Genomic DNA, 21,036 nt, shown 5'->3' with positions numbered 1-21,036 from the left:
GTCACAAATCGAAAAATTCAAAATTCAATATCTTCCAAGGTAAAAAATATAGCGGCTAACATTTTTTCTATAGATAGCCTCCATAGACCTTCTCCTATGTCGTAAGTTTTTTACAATTCGAACAAAGAATTTAGAAAATAAAAAATATCGAAATTTTTAGCCCTATTTCTGAAATATTTTTCTTGCAAAAGATAACAATTATTACTTATTTTTTTTTCCAAAATTGATGCACTGGTGAATATTTTTTAAATAATTTGGATTTTTTGATTACGAATCCACTATCTATTTTAGAACTTCACAAAAGTTCTTTTCTCCAGAAATCCTTTTATTAAAAATGGCCACTTGGGGTAAAAAGTAACAAAAGGTATAGAGCAAAAAGTAACAAAAAAGCGAAGCAATTTTTGAAGTCTCACGGCGAAAAAAACGTCATTACCATGTCTCGCCGCTTGTTGTTTGCATTGGTCAAACGATTTGCAGTCTTTTGTGTGTTTTTTTTTCTAAAATAGCTTGAAAAGCGCTTTTCTCATTTTCTCACTTTTCTCGTAGAGAAAACGGTGTTTTACAAAGGTGTAGATGCATAAATTTTCTATGAAAATATGTTCTCTAGGTATTTTTTTCAAATTTACGGAAGCCCGTAATGAAGCGAATCAAAATATGATAATACCCAATGTCTGGTACTATTTGCAAATTGTAGAGCGGTAAATTTCCTATAAAACTGCGCTAATTAGAAATTTTTGAAGCGTTCGAGTAGCTTGTAAAAAAATAAAATATCCGTTTTGTGACTTTTTACCCCAGTCTCCCCTATGGAATTTACGATGAGATTACTCATAAGCAGTAATGTATTTAGCGATTTCGTGTGATTTTTAGTAAGAAAAAAAAAAACATAATTAATTTTACTTCTATGAAAACGATTCTGAAACTGACGAATGTGTTGTCTAGAAAAATAATTTTTGGTAGGGAATAATGGGGCAATTCCACGCACACAAGACTTTCGAACACATAATTTTTTAGACAATGAATTAATCATAATTAAAACATTTCACATAATGTTTTTTAGGGTTTTAAAATAGACATTACATAAAAGAAACAGCTGGGCTTAGTTAACTTGAACACAGTTCTTAAATGTTTAGCAAATAAGTGTTGGAAAATACTTCAGGTAAGTTAAGCTGACCCACCTTCCCGTAATTAAATCCCAAGTAACACAATTTGGTCCTCACAAAGTAAAATTTTGGTAAATCAGAGAGAAGGATAGACGCAAAGCGCTTAAAATCTCTACGCGAATCGGTCGGGCTTCTGCAATAATAAGGGAACTTAGCAGACGCGTAGTAAGGAACGCCAAACGCGTCGGCTAAGTTATCGGTTTTCAAAGCTGTGTGCATACCTAGTCTTAGCCGTCTTAGCTATGGTTATGAGATTTGGGTAATGACCGAAAGAGTAAGAACGCGAGTACAGGCTACCAAGATAAAGTACCTACGGGCGGTTAAGGAAATTACTTATCGAGATCTAGTGACGAAGGTAGCCATTCGTGAGGAGCTAAGAGTTAAAGAGGAAATTTACGTATCGTAGATGCGGGTGACTTTGCTCCCTATTGTTCGTAAGCTTTTCTTTACTTCTAGAATTGAAGGATGGTCTATTACGATCCGATCTACCATGTCTATTCGGTAAGGACCATTCTTAAACATTAGAATTAAAGAAAAGCTTACCAATTGTAGGGGGTCAAAGCCACCTACGGAGGACAAAGTCATCCTCACCTACGGTATTGACACAGTTGGCTGCAACGTTTCTTTAAGGGACTGTGTATCTCGCACTAACCTCCTCCAGTCTTTGCGACTCTCCGCTATCTCCCTTCAGAACCTCATAGCAGTCCCATATTTGTAAGGACACTGTCCACTAATTTCTTCCATCGCTTCAAAGACCGGAATTCGATATCTCTCACCGTTTGGCCTATAGCCGTGTCACAAGCTTTCGAACAAATAAAAAATTGAAAAATATTTGAGAAAGATACATTGGCTCCGTTCAGTAATAACCCGTCGAAGAGACAAAGCCAAGCCAAACGTATTCGAAAATCTAGGTTTTTTTAGGTAAGTTCTCTCTGATTTACCTTCGAATCGGTAAAGGAAAAACCTCAACCGGAGAGAGCTCTCAAATCGGGAAGGTTATTACTGAACGAGAGGATTAATTTGAGTACTCCACCGAGTCATGATCGATTAAGTTCTATGCAGTCGGGTTGCAAATTTCAAGATCAAGCAATTCCTTGTTTTGTAGAGGAATGTAAGCATGTATTAACGACCCTAAGTTCGACTTATAGGAGGGTTCCCCGATGATACCAAGTCTCTATTTCCAACCGTTTGACCTCTAAAACTGACGACAACCGGACGGACAGACGGACAAACAGCGTGAGGCCAAAAAAGTCGAAACTTCGAGATATTATATGTATATAGGGGAAAGTGGGGCACCTTTGAAATTTAGATTTTTTACCTATTTTTAAATAAAATTGAGCCTTTTCGTGATATAATAATTTAGCTGAACAAACAGCTTGAGAAGCTAAATTACATTATGATATGGCTTAATTCCACTTAAAAATAGCAGAAAAATCCCATTTTCAAAGGTGCTCCACTTCCCCCTACTGCTCTCTCTGTGGAGTTCGAGCAGTATAGTTAAATTAATCGAATTAAAAGTGATAGATCATGAAAACTATATTAGTGTGACATTTGTTCGTCAAATTCTCTATGATTAGCCAATACATACAATAGCTAACATCTTCAACTTGGCAGTCAATTTTTCAATAAAATTAAAAAATTAAATAAACATAATTGAGAAAAGTAATAGCAATTTTCAGCTGTTTATTTAGGCTTCATTGCGACTGAATGGTATGTGTCTCGTCTCATCCCTTTTGTAGTTTAAATGGACAATGTATCCTTGTTTTGAATTATTAAAATTATTTTTTTTTATTATTATTTATTTTATTTACAATTTTACCTGTTCTACAAATTCAATCATTTCTGCAGAGTCAAGTTTTCTTCCCAAACCCGAACAATAAATCCAGGGGCATGACATTTCCCATGTTTCCCATATGTTTCTAGCGTGCCGGAAAAACTTTCGAGTTTATTAGCTATTTTCCGTAATTATGGAATGAATTAGCAAAAAATACTTCTACAAAATAAAAGCCAATTTAATAGCGAAGAGGCAACCGAAAACCTCAAATTGGCGACCTACGTAGTTTTGGAGATATCTCGTGAAATGTGTACGAAAACAGGAAAAAATTTACACTAAAACCGGTCGCATTTTTCAGAGCTAATGTCACCCTTCTGAATAAATCCATATTTCAAGTCCATCTGTGGGAAGAGTACTTTGTCCAGTGTCTCCTAAAAATGAGGAATCCTTCAACGACAATCGGCTTTATTATTATCCGTTGTGTGTCCATACATGACCTTTTAAGAAATTGGCAATAAATGTGAGACGAAGGCGAATGCACTTGATCGGATAAAAGAACAAGAAAAGTTGCACGACTTTTCCTATCCATGGCAAAAATAGTTCCCATTCCACAGCTCAAGTGGTCCACAAAGGATCAATTGAACTCCTTTATATTGGTGCAGAGCCGATATGGTGAGGGATTTGAATGCTGAGGAAGACAAAAGCCTCCCTCTGTTCACAGGAGATTTACAATCAATTTTTCTTTGAGAGATATTTCTAAGCTTCTTGGAGTGCATATTGGGTCAATTGGGGCGACTTTTAGCCATCTCTACATTGACTCTAAAGTTAGAACTGTTGGGAAATCTCCTGGCGCTAATGGGCAATTAAAAGCTGTGCAGAAGATCCATACAAACTTGCCTATCTTCTGAGCATGGCGAAAGTTTTGGCAAGTGAGTCGGCCACAATGTCCAAAGTTTGGCCAAAAGGATATTTGTTGCCAAGTGGTCTGTTGCCATAGAATTACCTCCATCTCTGTGAAGAACCCTTTCCAGACTTGGAGATTCAAGATTGTTTTTTTTTTTGGAGTTTTATTGCTCGTATTCTATTGTGAGAGCAATATGTAATTCAATTACTCGCCACAGACCAAACAGTTAGAGATAGCAACTTCGAGTTTTTTAAAGCCCTTCTACAATTTGATCTCAATTTACAAAATTGCCATTATTAACTCATTATTTCTAAAAATGATTTGTTTATAAATAATTTAGGTAAATAAAAAAAATTATCTTAATTTTGATTTGGAACTAATTTTTGGAGATTTAGTTTTTTACAGGGCATTTCTTTATAATTTTTTAATTATCCTTTATTGTGTCTGCCGCCGTCTTATAGCTAAAGATCTTATGCAGAGAACGGTAAGAAACCCCTAACAAAGATTGATTTATACCTCATTATCATTTATTTGTGTTATTCCTATAGATTTTTGAACAAGTTTTGGGTGGTGTACGAATCAGTATAAAACGGTATTAACCCTTTAACGACGAGACACTTTTTACGGACCGAAAATCAACAATAAAAATTTAACCGATAAACAAAATCAATGAAACGTCTTACATCTGACTTTGGAAAATCCAAATGATTCTGATTCGATGCATTTTTACCTCTACGAACGATAGGGACAAAAATAGCCCAAAAATTTAAGTAATTTTTCTGACAATACAAATGAATAATATTTTTCAGTCTAATGAAAAATATTACGTATAAGTATTGTAGTTTCTTTTTCCAAAACGGTTTGTCTTGAAAAAAATTAGAAGTATAAAAAATAATTAAAATCATTTTCAATATGAGAATTTAGAAATGTGTCATTTTTTAAGTTAAATATTTACTATATAGCAAATAGTTGGAGAGTTCCAAAAAATATCCTAGATTCCTTCAACCTTCTACTTTGAAATTGCGTACAAACATAAGAAAAAAATAATTTTAGGTAGTCAGGAAAAATTATTTTCTTTATGGGACACCGGTGTTCCAATCGTCCTTAAAGGGTTAACCTTTAAAGAACTAGAAAAGCACTACCTTCGGACGACTGAAGTTTCGGACAAGTATTTGCTTAATGGATTAGACCCATGGCTCTTTCAAAGTCATTAAAAACGTCTTGAAAAAAAAAGAGTTTTTCGAAATTTGAGTCGTCTGAAGGTAGCGGACTTTCCCCTACGGTGTTTAACTCTAAATTGTAATACAGTTTTACTAATAAACCTTGTGACAGCGAGCGTTCAATGAAGTCTTTTTCACTTGGCCACGCCTTTTGTTATGATACTATTATTGCACACATATATATTTACAGGTAAGTTTTATGAAATTTCACCACGAAAACCAGTATGAATTCGTAAAAAAAAGGTTTCTTGATATCTTATCAGTGAGCCACTGATAATTTTGGCCATAATCTAATGGCGAAGATAGAGCATTTTGTGCTCCTATTTCTCCAGTTTGTCGTTCAACCTGCTCCGCGGAGGAATGTTCTTGTGATTTTTCTTCTTCCAATCTGTGGTCCTTGACTCCAAATCAATCCTCAATTGACCTCCCTGTTGTAGTGTTCTTCAAAAAAATTTATTCTCACCTTTTGGGTGGATGATTAAGCCCTTCAATATGGGCGTTGAAAGACTTTTCCAGTGATTTTTTTAACGTGAAAAATATGCATTTGTGAGCTTCTGTGAAGAATTTTGCAACGAAAACCAAAACTTTTCATCGATAATACCTTATCAGTGAGTCATATTTTCACACAGAAAGTGATAGTATTTGCGTCTTCCAGAAATTGGAGACTTTGTGAGCAGTGATTATTGGCTTAAATCCCCTGCAAATCCTAGATAATCAAATTTGCACAAGTTCCTAGCTAATGTTCCTCTAGCAAAGTCAATAAATTGGATGGGAAATGTGTTTTCCCTGATGATATTTCTTGCTTCTGGGGGAACCAACGCCCGTCTGTCTTTATCACCTGTTTTTATCTATTCGTACAGAACAATGAATTCGGTCGTATGTAGCTTCATTCTTGGTGTGACCATCTGGACTGCCACAGTTGAGAGCTTGATCGAATGCCCAGCAGAATGTCACTGTTCCATTGTTGGGATCAATATCAACGTGGATTGCTCTGGTCTAGCCCTCACAGAGTTACCAGACTTTGGAGATCTTGAGGTAATACTTGTTGATCTCTTAAATAACAGGAAGATTTTTCAATAGGGGAAAGTGTGCTACCTTCGAACTACTCAAGCTTTGAACTATTAATTATTTCTAATGTTTTTTTTTTAATGAATTTAGCTCATTATTGACTCTAAAGTTAGAACTGTTGGGAAATCTCATACAACCTGAGAAAGAGTTTTCCACCGTTTTACTCTGGAGGTTGGTTACCAACGCTAAGACGGCGGTGGCCGCTATCACACAAACATTGAATTCTTTGTACACCTATATCTCTGTCTAAATTTTTGCTTTCAAGAGCTCTAGCTCAAAAGCAGTACTTGAAATAAATAAATAAAATAAAATAAAATAAATAAAATTATAATATTGTATTTCAAGCTAGTCCAATGCCTCAAATTTCGGAAAAGAGCCATGTACAAGTCCAATAAGAACATAGAAAAAAATTAAGTTGTCCGAAGCTTGAGTCCCCTAATTAAAATTCAATTAATGTTGGGATTGGCCTAGGAATGAATGTAATACTGCAATCCCAAATCATTTCAGTGTCATTTTAAGGATAAATTCGGATTGTACTTCTGAGAAATTGGGATTGATTTTATTACATCGTGGGATTCATTTCAAAGAATTAATTTTGTTTCTGGACGTATATAATTAATTCTAGAACTTTGTGGGACAGTTTTTTTTTGGAAATTGTGGGATTCATCTTTAGTGGGATTAATGTTTTGGGATTTCTTGTTATTTTTTTTATTGTTACTTTTAAAGTAAAATACAGTAAACCTCTTTTTTAAATATGATCTCGTTCTATTGGGTAAACAATTTTTTGGAAATCTAATTAAATTCATATTTCAAAATTGTGGGATTTTTTTTAAAAATCAATTTTTTAAAGTATTTGGGATTGATTTCTATAAATCGTAGGGTGAATCTTATGCAACTTGAAGGTTTCTTTTCTTCTTCTTCAAATTCTGAATTCATTAAATTTTGAAAAACAAATAGGATTGCTTTTTTAATTCTGGTATTGATTTTATTCAATTTTGAAGTATTTTTCTATCATTTATGGTATTGATTTTGTATCATTTTATCTGATAGAAAAAAGAAAAAAAACATTATATTGGCATGGAAAGTGCTAAAGATATCATATATGAAAGTGATTTACACAATTTTCCCATAATATGCCCAGTCCAGTCCCTTGGCTAGAAATCTTTCTTTAAAGATATATTTGAACGTATTTTAAAAAATGTGGGATTCATTTTATAATCCTGTTTCAAGAATCTATTGCAATTGGTTTGTAAAACTTCTAGCTTACTGTGGGATTTGCTATTTATTTATTTTTTATAATTTATTATAATTCGATTTTTTAAAAATCATTTTCAAAAATATTTAAAAGATTTTTTAGAAATTATGGCATTCAAAAACACAATTTGAGGAAGAAATTTTGATTTTAATTGCTTCCAATTTTGTGTTAAAGTAAGGCTAAGATATTTCTCATAAGATTTGAGGATTAATTTTTTGTGTTTCTAAAAGTTTTGTTTATCGAATTCCTTATAACAAAAATATACCAATTCTTTTGAAAAAATGAACAAAGTATAGAATATTTGAGACAGATTTAAGAAATTATGAGATTTATCAAATATCACGGTTAGAATTATTATTTAATGCTCATTTTCTTTTAACAAATCGCATTTGAGAATATCAAATCCTTTTGGGATTCATTTAATCTACTATTGGTATTGATATTTTTGAATATGAATCAATTAAATTAATCAAACTCACTAAATTTTGTTGCAAACTGGAATGGATTATAGAATATTTGAAACTGATTTAAAAAACTGTGGTATTGATTAAATACAACGATTGGAATTATTTAATTCTCATTTTCTTCTAACAAATGCCATTTGGGAATATCAGTAACTCTTGAGATTTATTTCATCTATTATTGGTATTGATATTTTTTAACATTAATCACTTAAATTAGTCAAAGATCAATTATAAATAACCCTATAAGTTTCCAAAACTCAATCCCAAAATGTTACCAAATGGGATTGAAATATTGTGAATCCCAAAAATATTTGATATTGATTTGCGGAAGCTAATCCCAACTTTCTTTTTAAAGATTGCCTGGCTGGATCTGTCAGACAATGAATTTACAGAGATCCCAGCTGGTCTGCAAAACTTTCCGGAACTGAAAGGTCTGGACATGTCAGGGAATAAAATATCAAGTCTCTCTGGGACATCTCTAAGTGGTCTCAACAATCTCCAGTCATTGCTGCTTTCAGGCAATAATATCTCCAACTGGATAGACATAAATCCTAATACTCTTCTTCAACCATCACCCCTGACTATGCTTAGCCTTGCTAAGAATCCCATTACTACATTTTCAAGCACAGACGACAGCACTATCCTTATCAGCAAAACCCTAAAGACTCTGGATCTCAGTGAGTGCAAGATTGTCAGAATGGCTGGACATCAAATGCTGAGAGGATTACCGAAGCTTGAGAATCTCTATATGGCAGGAAATCCGTTGAGAACGCTTTCAGGAATAGCTTCGGAGAGCCTGACTACATTCAACTTAGTCAATTGTCGTCTAGAATCTTTGCCGATTGACGTATTTGCCCATCTTCCCTCACTTATTTACTTGAATCTGGCCAGAAACAATCGCCTGTCACTGACCACAAAGAACAGAGGCTATGTAAGATCGGAATCTTTGAAGAGGATCGATCTATCGTACTGCAATATGGGAGGGATTGAGATCGAAGGGTTTCCTTTCCTCACGACAGCGGTTTTGCGAGGTAATATGATCAGGCAATTGAATAATGATGCATTTAAGAACAATGAACATTTGGAGAACCTTGACGTATCCTTCAATGCTATCAGTTACGTCCATCCCAACACCTTCGCAGAGTTGGGCAACCTTAAACATTTAGACATGTCTTTTAATATGATTCCAAGGATTGATAGGGACACTTTTAAGCACAATAACCTCTTGAATACCATAAATTTGAGTAGGAACTACATTGGCAAGTTCAATAGGATCCAAGCTAAGGCCCTAGTTAGCTTGAACATGAGTTGGTGTGAGATTGTTTCAGTTGATCCGCATGCTCTTCAGGGGACTCCAGCCTTGACGGAACTTGATCTTTCTAACAACTTGATATCATTCATTCCGGACAATCTGAACTCGATAAGCTTACAGACCCTTGACCTCAGCATGTGCAGGTAAGCCTCCCATATTAGCTTACGCCTATATCTGGTACTAAGTTTCCCTACCCTTTCAGGATAACTTCGTTACGGAATACAACATTTTCCGATTTCCCTGAACTGAACCGGATAAACCTGTCCGGGAATCGTTTCACGACACCTTTCAGAGTAGACTTCTTCTCGGAACTTCCTTATCTTCAGGAAATCGGTTTGGGCGATAATCCCTGGAGATGTGACTGCAGGAACACAGAGTTCTATAAGTTCTTCAACTTCCTCATTGAGCCTCCATCCAAAGTATGAATCTTAGAACTTACTGACCTACAGAAGGCTGATTCTAACGACTATCTTGCATTACAGATCTGGGATAAAAACCACCTTCGTTGCTACAGTCCTGATGATCTCTATGGAATTCCATGGGATGTAGCTTGCTTTCATATTTGGTATCCTAGTGGATCAATGGGAACTGCTGAAAAAGTCTGGACAATAATCATGGTCAGCATTATCATCTTCGCCGCCAGTGTTTGCATAGTGATGAGCATTAAGCGGTGCATAGAAGGCAGGAAGCTTACAGCCAGGGAACGAGAGAGGGAAGAATTCCTGGAACAACACAGAGACATGTAAGGAACCTAAGTAATTCTTGTAAGGCTCATCTGATAAAGTTTCTTTTCAGAATCCGCCAGAACAGGATGGCGATGGAGCAGGAAGCTCAACTTAATGCTCCAGACCCAAGGGAGACTAGGCCTCCTTGCTACGAAGATGCAATCCTGATGCCACGCCTGGATGGATCCTTTGCATCCCTCAATGAGCTTAACATGAGGCGAGAAAAGCGCCGGAAGCTCCATGACAAGGATGAAAATGGTGATGAGACAGATGGAGTCATAACCAGAAGGAATCGGTGTCGAAGCGAGGAAGTTCTCTCGATGCGTGAAAGTAGAACTGAAGATGGTCAAACTAGGAGATCTCGAAGACAGAGGAACGTCAATCCTCCAGAAAGCCTTGAAATGGCGAGGAATACCTTCATCGAGCACACTTCTCAACTGCCCGCTCCAACAACAGCAGCTCCTCCACCTCCAGTTCCTCCTAGAAACACCCTAGTTCAGGGAAGAGACAGTGAGCTTCACTATCACTCCACGGAAGTCGTTAATCTGCATCTGACTACAGTGGAGATTGTTCCCCAGACTCCTGAGGAGGAATCTAATTCTGCAATGGCTGAGATTGAGAGAATTACAATGAGATCTCACAAAGACGACGATACTAGTCCATATGCCAAAAGGAAGCAAAAGTACATGTCCAGCTTCAAGGGAAATGATGAACCCAAGCCAAGTTCCTCCCAATCTTCAGGGGAGAAGATTCATGTTGTTGATGATTACTTTGCTCCAGCTGATAAAGCTCGCAGTAGTGACGAGGAGAGCTTCTCAATATTCTCACCAACAGAAATTGAAGAGACTCATAGCCAGGTGCAGTCAGATGACAAGAAGGGAGTTGGTCAGAAACCAAGGAGACCCACTGAAAGTGATTTGTGATTAGGAAAAGATTTCCAGTTCATCCATCATGCTTAATCAATGTAGTTTTAATTTCAATAACATTTGTGCTTTCCCTAAAAGTATTTCTCTTTCCTTGTTGGTAGAATAGAAAGGTTTAATTTTAAACCTGATTTAGTGAACGAGATTGCAATAAAATATCAAAGTTTTTACGGATGCTATTCATTGTTTTTTTCTTCTTTATAAAATGAGACAAAGAAACGCTGAAAAAAAGTCTCATGAGACGTAAGGGTCCAAATTCCAAATAGGTTGAGCCTTTAGACTGATCCTCGAGACTATTTAGCCTGTAAAATTTGACAGTGAAGCTTTAGCTCAAACTATCGTATACTGAGGTCCTAATAGGATTATCAATTAGGAGTCCTTTGCATAAATTACCTTTACTTAATCCAATCTAATAATCTTTTTCAAGGGTCATTTTGAATCTATGAGGTACTTAAGTTTAGGGAAAACTGGGGCACCACCAAACACGGGATAGCACCAAACACTAATTTTTATTTCTATCTTACACTGGTAAAAATAAATGGGTCAAATTGACCCTTTTCCAAAGGATGGATCATATTTGACTCTTTGAAAGGGTCACCAGGTACCCTTCGAAAGGGTCACGGTTTTGACATCTATTTAATTCCGGAATAAACGAATAAAAAAACAATGAAAAAGTGATCTTTGGTGTTCGCTCAGATGAGAGAAATATGATATCAGTAATAAGTTTACAATAAAACATGATTATTCGTGATAAATGTGCATACTAAATTTCAAGAGATACAAAAGTGAACCTTTCAAAGGGTCAAATACGATCCATCCTTTTGAAAAGGGTCAATTTGACCCTTTTATTTTTACCAGTGTACTTGGGATATCTCGACCATTTCTTCAATGGACAAGCATCCCTTAGTGCCTATAAATTCCTATAGGCATTGTCCTCAGAAGTCGAATATCTGATTAAAAAATCGCAATGTTTGATGCTACCCCGTGTTGGGTGGTGCCCCAGTTTCCCATAAACCTTTTTCAATTTTTTAAAATGTAGAATTTCATCTATTCCAAATATATGCCAATTTACTGTAAATCAGAAGCGTGCAAGAACCGTTGAAACCGAATATACGTCAAATGAAACATGTATGTAAATGGTCAAAACACTACTATAACAAACTTATTTTGACGTTAATTCGGTTTCAACGGTTTTTGCACGCCTCTGCTCTAAATATTCAATCTTAAGCTAAAATGTTCCGAAAAATATTGTCTGATTAGAATTTAGGGAAATTAACCCCCATTAACTATAGACACATTTACGACTTAAACCGAGAGAAGACTTATTAGGGGAAAGTAGTCTCTCTTCGAACGTTCATGCCTTCGAATAATGTGAATTTTCTTTCATTTTCCCTAAAAGACATACACATTTCTATTAAATATTAGTTAGATTATTATCAATTATTGATAATTATTTGATAATAATGTGTAAATCTCTTACGGAAAGAAAAGGAAATTATCATTATTCGAAGGCACGAACGTTCTAAGGTAGAGTACTTTCCCCTATAGTTTTCTTTTCTAAACATATAAAGAGAGTAATAACCAGAGAAGTCTCTTTTTTTAAAATCCTCTTTCACTGGAAATAAGGACCGTAACGAACTTACGAACGGTAAAAATTTGACATCGTATCGATTTTGATAATATTTTTCTTCATTCTCTCTTCTGATTTAAATTCTGGCTGCCAATTTGTTTTGTTGGATAGTTACACTATCTAAATCAATGGAGTTTGTAATGAATTAATGCAAAGAATTTAAATTCAGCGACTGTTGAGACACATATTTGATAACGGATCCCCGCGCCCTCATATATAACAGATAAGGCAAATTGCCCTCAAGTTAACCGGTTCCTCAGTTTTACCGGTTACGTATATTTATTTTATTTATTTATATTTGTTGTAGTATATAGCGTATGATCTAACATTAATATGTCGATTTCTTTATAAATACAGTGGGACCTCGATAGAGTCAAGCCCCGATAGAGTCAACAGCTATTTTTTTACTCTACGGACTCCGATAGAGTCAACTTGGACCCAAATTAACTCCGATAGGGTCAACTTTTTCATTATTATTGAAATGTTAATATTGTATGACATTTACAAAATTAAAATTAGTGTTTTGGTGTAGCAATGCAACGTTTTTACCACAAGAAAAACAATATTAAGATAAAATTCGTATATTAACCGTGTAATCAAATTTCGACAAAATAATTTTTTTTGTTATTTTAAGCATTTTGACCGATTGAAAGTTCTCTTATCTTTTTTCTTTTGTCATATGATTTTTTTTATTAAGCCCTATGATCCTGTAGGACGTGTTTTCCTGCAATCACAAAAAAAAAACGATTTTGGCGGTGAAGCAGAGTGGTAGGGAGGAAATGAAGGTCATAATAATAATTCCCAAGTTGACTTATTAGGGCGTCATCTGAAGACTCCAAGTAGATATCTCTATTTTTCAGAACAAGAAGAAAATGAGAAAAATTGATTTTATTGCTCTTTTTGTGAAGTTTAGAGCCATAGATGACATAACGAAAAGAACAACTATCAATTCTTCTTTCATGCAATAAAAGTTTAAAATAAATTCTAATATATTAACGTTAATTGCATCAAAATTTTCAACAATTAAATATCTACCGGAGCTCTTCTAAAAAAAGTGAAAAAAAGAAATTTTTAAGACACCATATTCTTATCTTAACATCGTGGTTGGACTTCAATATTAGCAAATGTATAGTATAGTAATATTCACTTAAGATACTTACTAATAATAAAAGTATTCTGTGAAATTATTCCTTAATCTTCAATTTTTGCCCAATACGACTTTTTTGGACCAGAGGGTAGAAGTCACGGGTTTAGTAAACGAAATATTCTACTATCGTGTTAAATTTATCAATTATCTGGTACAAACATAAAATAATACCCCTTTATATCAAAATTTCATATTTTAATTGATTTTTTTCGGACTCCGATATAGTCACCGAATCCAATAGAGTCAACAGGCTTGGAAATAATTAGTTGACTCTATCGAGGCCCCACTGTAATTACAAAACAGTGACAATTTCACGGAAATTGACCATCAGACATTCAAAAATTGACCTCCGGTCGAGTTAAGAAACCTTTTGAATTTAGAGTACTTTATGCTACTTCCATGATACAAGCATTGAACATTCTATCCTCAATTTTTCTAACACGTTGACTGAATGGATTAAGTAAAATCATATGGGACTAAAAACTACAATATATAAACATACCTAATTTAATTAGAGCAATAATAATCATTCAATAACAATTTTCGACATCAAATTTGCAAAGGATAAAGTTAAAACATGTTGGAGGGCTCTTAACTCTTTCGCGTCATTAGGGTCATATATGACCCGGGGAAAACAATTTTTTTTTGACTATTAACATTAATTGAAATCTATCGGTTTGTGCACGACATCATAATAGAAGGATGTAAGATTCTTGGCTAATTTTCTCAAGACTCCAGATATTCAGGAAAAGAAAATATTTGAGATCAAAAAACACTAATTTCGAACTTTGTGAAATGACTTTTCTTTTACAAAATTTTTTATATTAATTTATTTTTTTCAGCAAAAAGTTCTTTAGAAACACAAAATAGAATATCCAAAGATTGTATATTGCATATTTTGATATAATAAACTACTCTCAATTTTCCAGAAAAGCGTGTAGAATTTTCCGGGTCATATATGACCCTATGGTCCCCAAGGGTAACAGTGTTTTCGTCCCAAATCTATAGCGAAATGTAGTTGGAACACTGTTTTTCTTCGTGAAATGCAGGTGGGACATCTTGCTCCTGGACATTTCATCTTATATCTGATGAATTATAACATATTTTGCAATATTTTAGAGTATTCTGCAAGCGTCTCATATTGTGCAATTGTATTGTGTGTGAATAAATATGTGGATAAGTTTATTTTTGCCAAATACCACTCAAAATATTGTGACAGTGACTGTTCAAGGGATTACCAGGAAGATTCCTTGAACACCAGGAGTACAGTGTTCATCAAAGCAATCCAGTTTGCCATGGTTTCGGCCAAATTAACAACTTCAAGCAAAAAAACTCTTAGAAAACCCGTGATATAGATTTTGAAAATGGTAAATACACTTCCCTTGAGGACAACAGGGTCATATATGACCCGGGGTTTTTCCGAGTTTTCACGCAATGGAAATTTTTTTTCCTCTCTGAATTATTATATTTGATCATAAAGCATTAGGAAAAACTCAATTTTACAGGAATTCATCTGCTGAATAAAAGTGTGACGCGAAAGAGTTAACCGGTTTGGTTAAATTTGTAAGGCAAACTTTTATTGGATAAAAATATTCCCCAAAAGATAGTTGACGTATAGTGAGGAAAAACCGAAAAAGTTTCCGAAACCCGAAAAAAACATTCCGGAAATATTTATTTTACACTCAGTCGCGGCATTAAGTCCTTCGGGATTATGCACTTGACAGAATTATGCACATACAGCAAGTTTGCCCACCATTGGGAGTCGATTTGCGAAATCATTTTTGAAATACGCCTGAATGTATACGATGTTGCGACGCGAGAAATTCAAAAACATTGTGCTTCTTTTTCAGAATAAAACTTTAATTTCTTTTATTAAGGTAAAATTTTTAAATATTCTAATCATTTATTGAAGGACTCTGGCCAAAAAGTAATGTTTGTTAATGCATTTCTATTAAACAGTTGATTTTTTTTGTTTGAACTACTTTTACTCCGCTCAAAATTCGTTCTACGTCCGATTTATTCAAAAGAAAGCCCCTGCGGGTATGTAAATTTTCTCGATGCATAATGCCATTTCGCGCGTTTTCTCGGCCCCGAAAATGTGCATAATACCGGGATTAAGTATACCCTATACAATTGATCCAAAATCGGTGCAAATATTATGCTTTCTAGGTGTATTAGGGGTTAAATTTTACCCTTTTTCATGTTAATTTTACCCTTAGAGGTGTAAAATTACCATTAAAAAATGTTGATATATTTTATTTTTACACCTAAAAAGTTATGAAAAAAAAGTTAATCGCACACCCGTTTTTTCTCAGTGTAGAACTCTATCTCGTGAGTTTGAGCATTTCAGCATTCCGTAAAAATAAGTGAGATGTTTTCCCATCTCTTTTTTTGTTGAATTCAAGTCAATGAAAATCTTCGTATTATAAGGGCTAAATGACAGACCTCGTACAATACACTTTTCAATACGTACAACGCGTACAACATACCTTTCGAGACACTTCCTAGAATCTTGGACAAAGGTGCGAAATTTATTTCTCGATTGTATCCCTAGCAAATACATAAAGTTTTTTATTATCTTACGCTCACGTATTGAATAATCTTTATAATAGTTTCTGTAGCAATTTACTGTGGGGACTTTTAAAGTCAATAACTTCACTTAAGATTTCGGTTAGCATGTGGAAAAAATAATATTTTTACGAAATATCTGTATATTATTTCCTGTCTATTAATTTGCTTTAGCTTTCGACTTAGATCAATTTAATGCGTAAAATCCTATAGTTAAGAGTATCGTTGGTATTTTAGTGCACTGGTGCGCTTAATCATCCTCTTTTTCTATTCAAAGAATTACAGCTTTTAGAAAAATTCTATAAAATCTCATTTTTAAATTAATTCCAATTCCCTAAAATATCAATATTCTTATTATCCTTATTACAATGAAAATGCAACAATAAAACAATAAAACTTGAAGAGTTCCCCCAGTTCGCTTCTGCACCTAGCAAAGAACATGTGTCTAGGATAAGAAACCCTTCAAATGCGCACCAGAGCTGAAAACATTCTAGATTCGCGATTTTATCAATGAAAAATCCATTTTAATCAGGTAAATTAATATTCTCCTTGCAATTTCAGAGACATCAAGTATTATTGGCTTCTAAATTAATTCTCCAAATTAAACAACACATTATGTATTCTATAATTGCCCGAAAATGAGATTGATTTATGAGTCTCATAAAATTTGATTTAGAGAATATACTTTACCTCCAGGAATGCCTAAAGAACATCACAAAGTCTTCTGCAGGCTCCTATAGCAAAAAAATGCGGAAATTGAGAGATTCTTATTGTGAATTTCGTAAGATATTTTATTATTTTAAATAGTTGTATACAATTTGAAGAATAATCACAATAAATTAACAGAAATAAAATGTATATTACCATTTTATCGTGCTGAAATGATATTAAATTTTTTTATTGAATTGTTTTCTCCTGTCTCTTCCATCTCAAGCACTCTACACCACTAGAAGAATATTATTTTAGCATTTTTTTGTGAATTAATTACACTTTTCTTTTTAGCTGAAGATTTATTAACACACATTTGGGGGGGGGGGGGGGGGGGGGGAGGAGAGAAGGATTTATTTACAAAGTTGGTGTGCTTTTCTCCTTTCTATCATCCTAAGATTATACAAGAAAATGACTTGATCATTCCTAAAAATTGTATATAATTCTAAACATTTTTTTTTCATTAAATTTACATAAGACTAAGTAAAAGTTTTTCAATGCCGACAAGTGTATATTCTAGATTATTTTTCTTTCCTAATTTAAAAAAAAACTCCCGTGTTTTCGTGTGGTCCGAAACATAGATGTAGCGTCGCTATAACGTCGCAATTCCCTAAATTTCACCATGATTTTCCAGTTTTTGATTTTGACAATGAACAGTGTAGAAAATGATGCGTCTATTTACCTAAATATCACTCTTTCAGTTTCTTTTAACTTTAATTCGCGTCTTGAAAGTGGGAATTCATTTTGGCACTCACTCACAAAAGGAGGTCTTCAAATTTGAACACGGAAACTTGGGTTAGGAGCCTGGAGGATTCGTTCAATTTGAACGAACTGCCCCATCCTGCCGAACTCTCACATTGGACACTGAAGACTATCAAAAAAACATGCTCGCACCCTGAAAATTGAGGTTAGGTCGGTTGCTGACCTCGAATAGGGCTCGTGTAGGGCGTCGTGATAATTTCGCCGGCATTCGATCGACTTCGTGTGACGAGGAGGGGAGTTTTGGGCTTCGGTGTTTCTGTCAGTTTTATCTTAACCCTTCCCGTTTCCGGCGAATATACCGGACTGTACCTAGCTAGAGCTGGGCTCTTAGGCACGTATTTGTTCTCTTCGGGTTCTGACCCCTGTGGCTGTCCTTCAGCCGGTTCCCCATTTTGCAAATGTGTTGGCGTGTGATCCAAGCCATTTGTCAGCGGTGCTTCCGACCCAGGAAGTTCATTGTGATCTCTGGCAGCTGGTTCGTTGTTATTCAATCCCGGAGCACTTCCATCATTGTCGTACAGGCTCCTTCTGGGATTTTTCTCCTCCTCCGCCGGAGGAGCTGAAGGTTCTTGAGCCATAGGAGCATTTTCTCTCTTCTGCACAGGCTCTTCAACCTTTTTGGGTGAAGGAGGTCTTTCGTAGTTGGAAATTGGTGCTGCTGTGTCCACCTTGTCCCCATTCACTGGCCTTGCGTAATCAGACTTATCTCTGTTTGGCATCAAAGGTGCGCTCTCGGGATTTCCATTTTTTTGGACAGGTTTCCCCAGGAGCTTTTTGTCCATATCTAGCAGCTCTTCTCCACGCGGATTTTCAGCATCAGCTCGATTCCTTCGGCTGCGTTTCCTTCTCTTGGTTATAATAAATGCCACTAGGCCAACAAGAGCTACTCCTACTACAACCAAAAGGATAACCGTAGCTCTGTTTTCTTCAGCCTTCTCAGGAGTATCTTCAGCAATCCGGATATCTTGGGACACTTCAGCGCCAGCCTTTGCGCTATCGACTATATCCTCCTTATCTGACGCGTCTTTTGATCCTTCTTCCGCCGGAACAGCTGAGACTTCCGGCATCCTCACAACTGCTGGCACGACTTCATTAGCAGGAGTTACTTCGTCTTCTTTGGGGAAATCGTGCCCAGCAAAGATACCTAGGTCTGGAATTGAAGGCCTTGTGACTTCCTCATCGGGTTCTGGGATTGGAGGGGCGTGATCATCATCTTCGCTTGGTGGTTCAAAAGCATTGTCCACATCGATAATTCCATCATGAGCAGGAATTACCGGAGGCAGGAGAATAGCTCCACTTCCGGAACCATCATCGTACTCTTCATCGTCTTCATCTTCCGGAGATTCTGATGCCTGATCAACTGCCAATCTGCCACTAAATCCTGAACCTTCGAAAGTCATTCCATCGAAGGCTTTTGCTTGCCGTTCTGTCGTGTCAGATTTAACAGGGACATCATCACCTGATCCTGTTTCTTCATCTTCATCTACTTCATCTGAAGGCTTCTTGTGGTCATATGGAAGGTAGTCGTGTTCGATGTTATCCTCTTCTTCATCGTAATCTCCGCTGAAAGCTGGGGCATCTCCCATCATGAGCTCATTGTCTCCATCTGTAGAATCTCCCCAGATGTTCTTCTCTCTATCATCCTCGCAGACATCCGCCTGCTTTACTTGAAGCCAAGGACGCCCTTTGAACCGCAACGGAGAATGGCATTTCACCAGCTGATCCGTCCACACATGGCGCTCCTGGAGCCAATTTCTCACTTGCAGCGTCTCGCATGTGCAGTTAATGCGATTCCCAGCAAGCTCAATCTGCTTGAGATCCTTCAGTTTCATCAGAATCAGCGGCAAGTGGGTGATCTCATTGTGAGTGAGATTGAGCACTTGAAGACGCACCGGGAGCTTCCCGAGCTTCCCGGAAGTGATGCGATTGTGGCTCAAATTGAGCACTCGGATGCGTTTATTGAGTCTACTGGCCTCTGAGAGGCGATTGTTGGACAAGTCCAAGTAGCTCAGATTCTGAAGATTCTCCAGTTGATTTGTGAGTCGCACGATGCCGGCATTGGACAGATCGAGTGTCTCGACAGAAATTGGGCCCACTTCAGCAATGCCGGCAGCACTATGGCATCTCATGTGGCTGTATTTGTCGGCAGAGTCTCCGGACAGGATGCAAGTGCAGCCTGTGGGACATGTTGGGGAGGTGAATGAAGGTGTGACGAGCGAGAGGAGCAGGACACCGAATGTGGCCAGTCCTGAAGGAAACAGCATCTTGGGAGACTCTGCAAAAAATAAATAGGAAGAGAAGCCCAAATGAGACATTACGAAGTGTGGAGAAGTCAATTGCAGTTTCGAGGGCGGAAGGTTTATTGCCAAGACAAGGTCAATATGCGTTGAAAATTGCTGGAATTAGTGGGAGCTCAAGAGTTTTGTCACGCTCATAAGACATTGTTGGTTTGCAAAATTAATATAAAGAGCGAAAGTGTGACCATGAGGAAACAGGAAGACATGCTGGATGAATTATCAATCCTTTCATTATCATTTAAAAAGAGTTGATTAACGGAAAATTTAAATTTGATCGAGTAAATTTTTCAGTATTTGCATTGAGAGTAGCATAGCTAAATTTAAAGAGATTAAAAAATAAATAATTTAGAATGGATGAAAAGTTTCTTATGCGAATTAGATTAATGTTTAATCTGTTAATCAACGTAATTAGCAGTTAATTTGAAATTTTAAAGTACAGTGCCCGCTTTGTAATCCGGATGGATTTTTTGAATTTGTTCAACGTCTTGAAAATATAATTCAAATTTCTTTTATAGAATTAGAATAAAACTTTTAAAGAAAATTAAAAAGGACATAATTGAAGAAGTCTATTCTATTTATACTTCATTTATTAAACAAAAAGCATCACAGGATAGTTCATTTTCATTGCTGAATACACATGCATACATAACCTCAAAATTATTTTAAATGTAACCGTCGAGAACTTGTCCGGATTACGGCGATCCGGATTAAAAAGCGGGCACTGTATCCTGAAAAACATAATAAAAATTTTATAAAATGAAAACGTAAAAATAACTCGAAAATGTCTCCGTATTATCTAAAATCTATCATTATCATTATCCTTACTCAGATTAACATCTATTTGATAAATAAGAGTGCTAAAGCCTTTATAAATAGGTCTATATAAAGCTTTTTAGCAAATTTCTGAAAATGAAAACCAGAAAATAACTAAAATATATCTAGGGAAATGTGCGCTACTGTCGGACGACTCAAGCTTCGCACAATTCTATTTTTTCTCTATGTTCCTTATGGATATCACCCGTAGCTGTTTTCTAAAAATTTGAGGCATTGGACTAGCTACAGTCGAGTTCCTCAAATTTGAACACCTCAAATTTGAACGACGGTTGAGTTCACAATGTA

General features: G+C 35.8%; 2 protein-coding genes across 3 annotated transcripts in view; one reads left to right on the top strand and one right to left on the bottom strand.

The window, feature by feature from the left end:
- The first annotated feature begins 5,367 nt into the window (after nucleotides 1-5,367).
- On the top strand, nucleotides 5,368-10,984 carry LOC129800487 (toll-like receptor 7). The gene is made up of 6 exons (XM_055844902.1): nucleotides 5,368-5,666; nucleotides 5,919-6,093; nucleotides 8,201-9,300; nucleotides 9,360-9,576; nucleotides 9,640-9,899; nucleotides 9,953-10,984. Exons 2-6 carry the CDS (start codon nucleotides 5,923-5,925, stop codon nucleotides 10,803-10,805), a joined length of 2,601 nt encoding a protein of 866 aa, XP_055700877.1. The 5' UTR covers nucleotides 5,368-5,666; nucleotides 5,919-5,922; the 3' UTR covers nucleotides 10,806-10,984.
- A 5,936-nt stretch (nucleotides 10,985-16,920) lies between these two features.
- The window catches only part of LOC129800488 (protein windpipe), a 50,445-nt gene continuing 46,329 nt past the window's right edge, over nucleotides 16,921-21,036 (bottom strand). For both annotated transcript variants that reach the window (XM_055844905.1, XM_055844904.1), the window contains exon 2: nucleotides 16,921-19,895. In XM_055844905.1, the coding sequence (XP_055700880.1) occupies nucleotides 17,767-19,884 (2,118 nt within the window). In that variant the 5' untranslated portion in view covers nucleotides 19,885-19,895 and the 3' untranslated portion in view covers nucleotides 16,921-17,766. The remainder of the gene's footprint in view (nucleotides 19,896-21,036) is intronic.

This window comes from Phlebotomus papatasi, chromosome 2 (assembly GCF_024763615.1).
Source record: "Phlebotomus papatasi isolate M1 chromosome 2, Ppap_2.1, whole genome shotgun sequence".
NCBI lineage: Eukaryota > Metazoa > Arthropoda > Insecta > Diptera > Psychodidae > Phlebotomus > Phlebotomus papatasi.
Note: the sequence above shows the minus strand (reverse complement) of the source record. Positions and strands in the feature narration are given on the sequence as shown.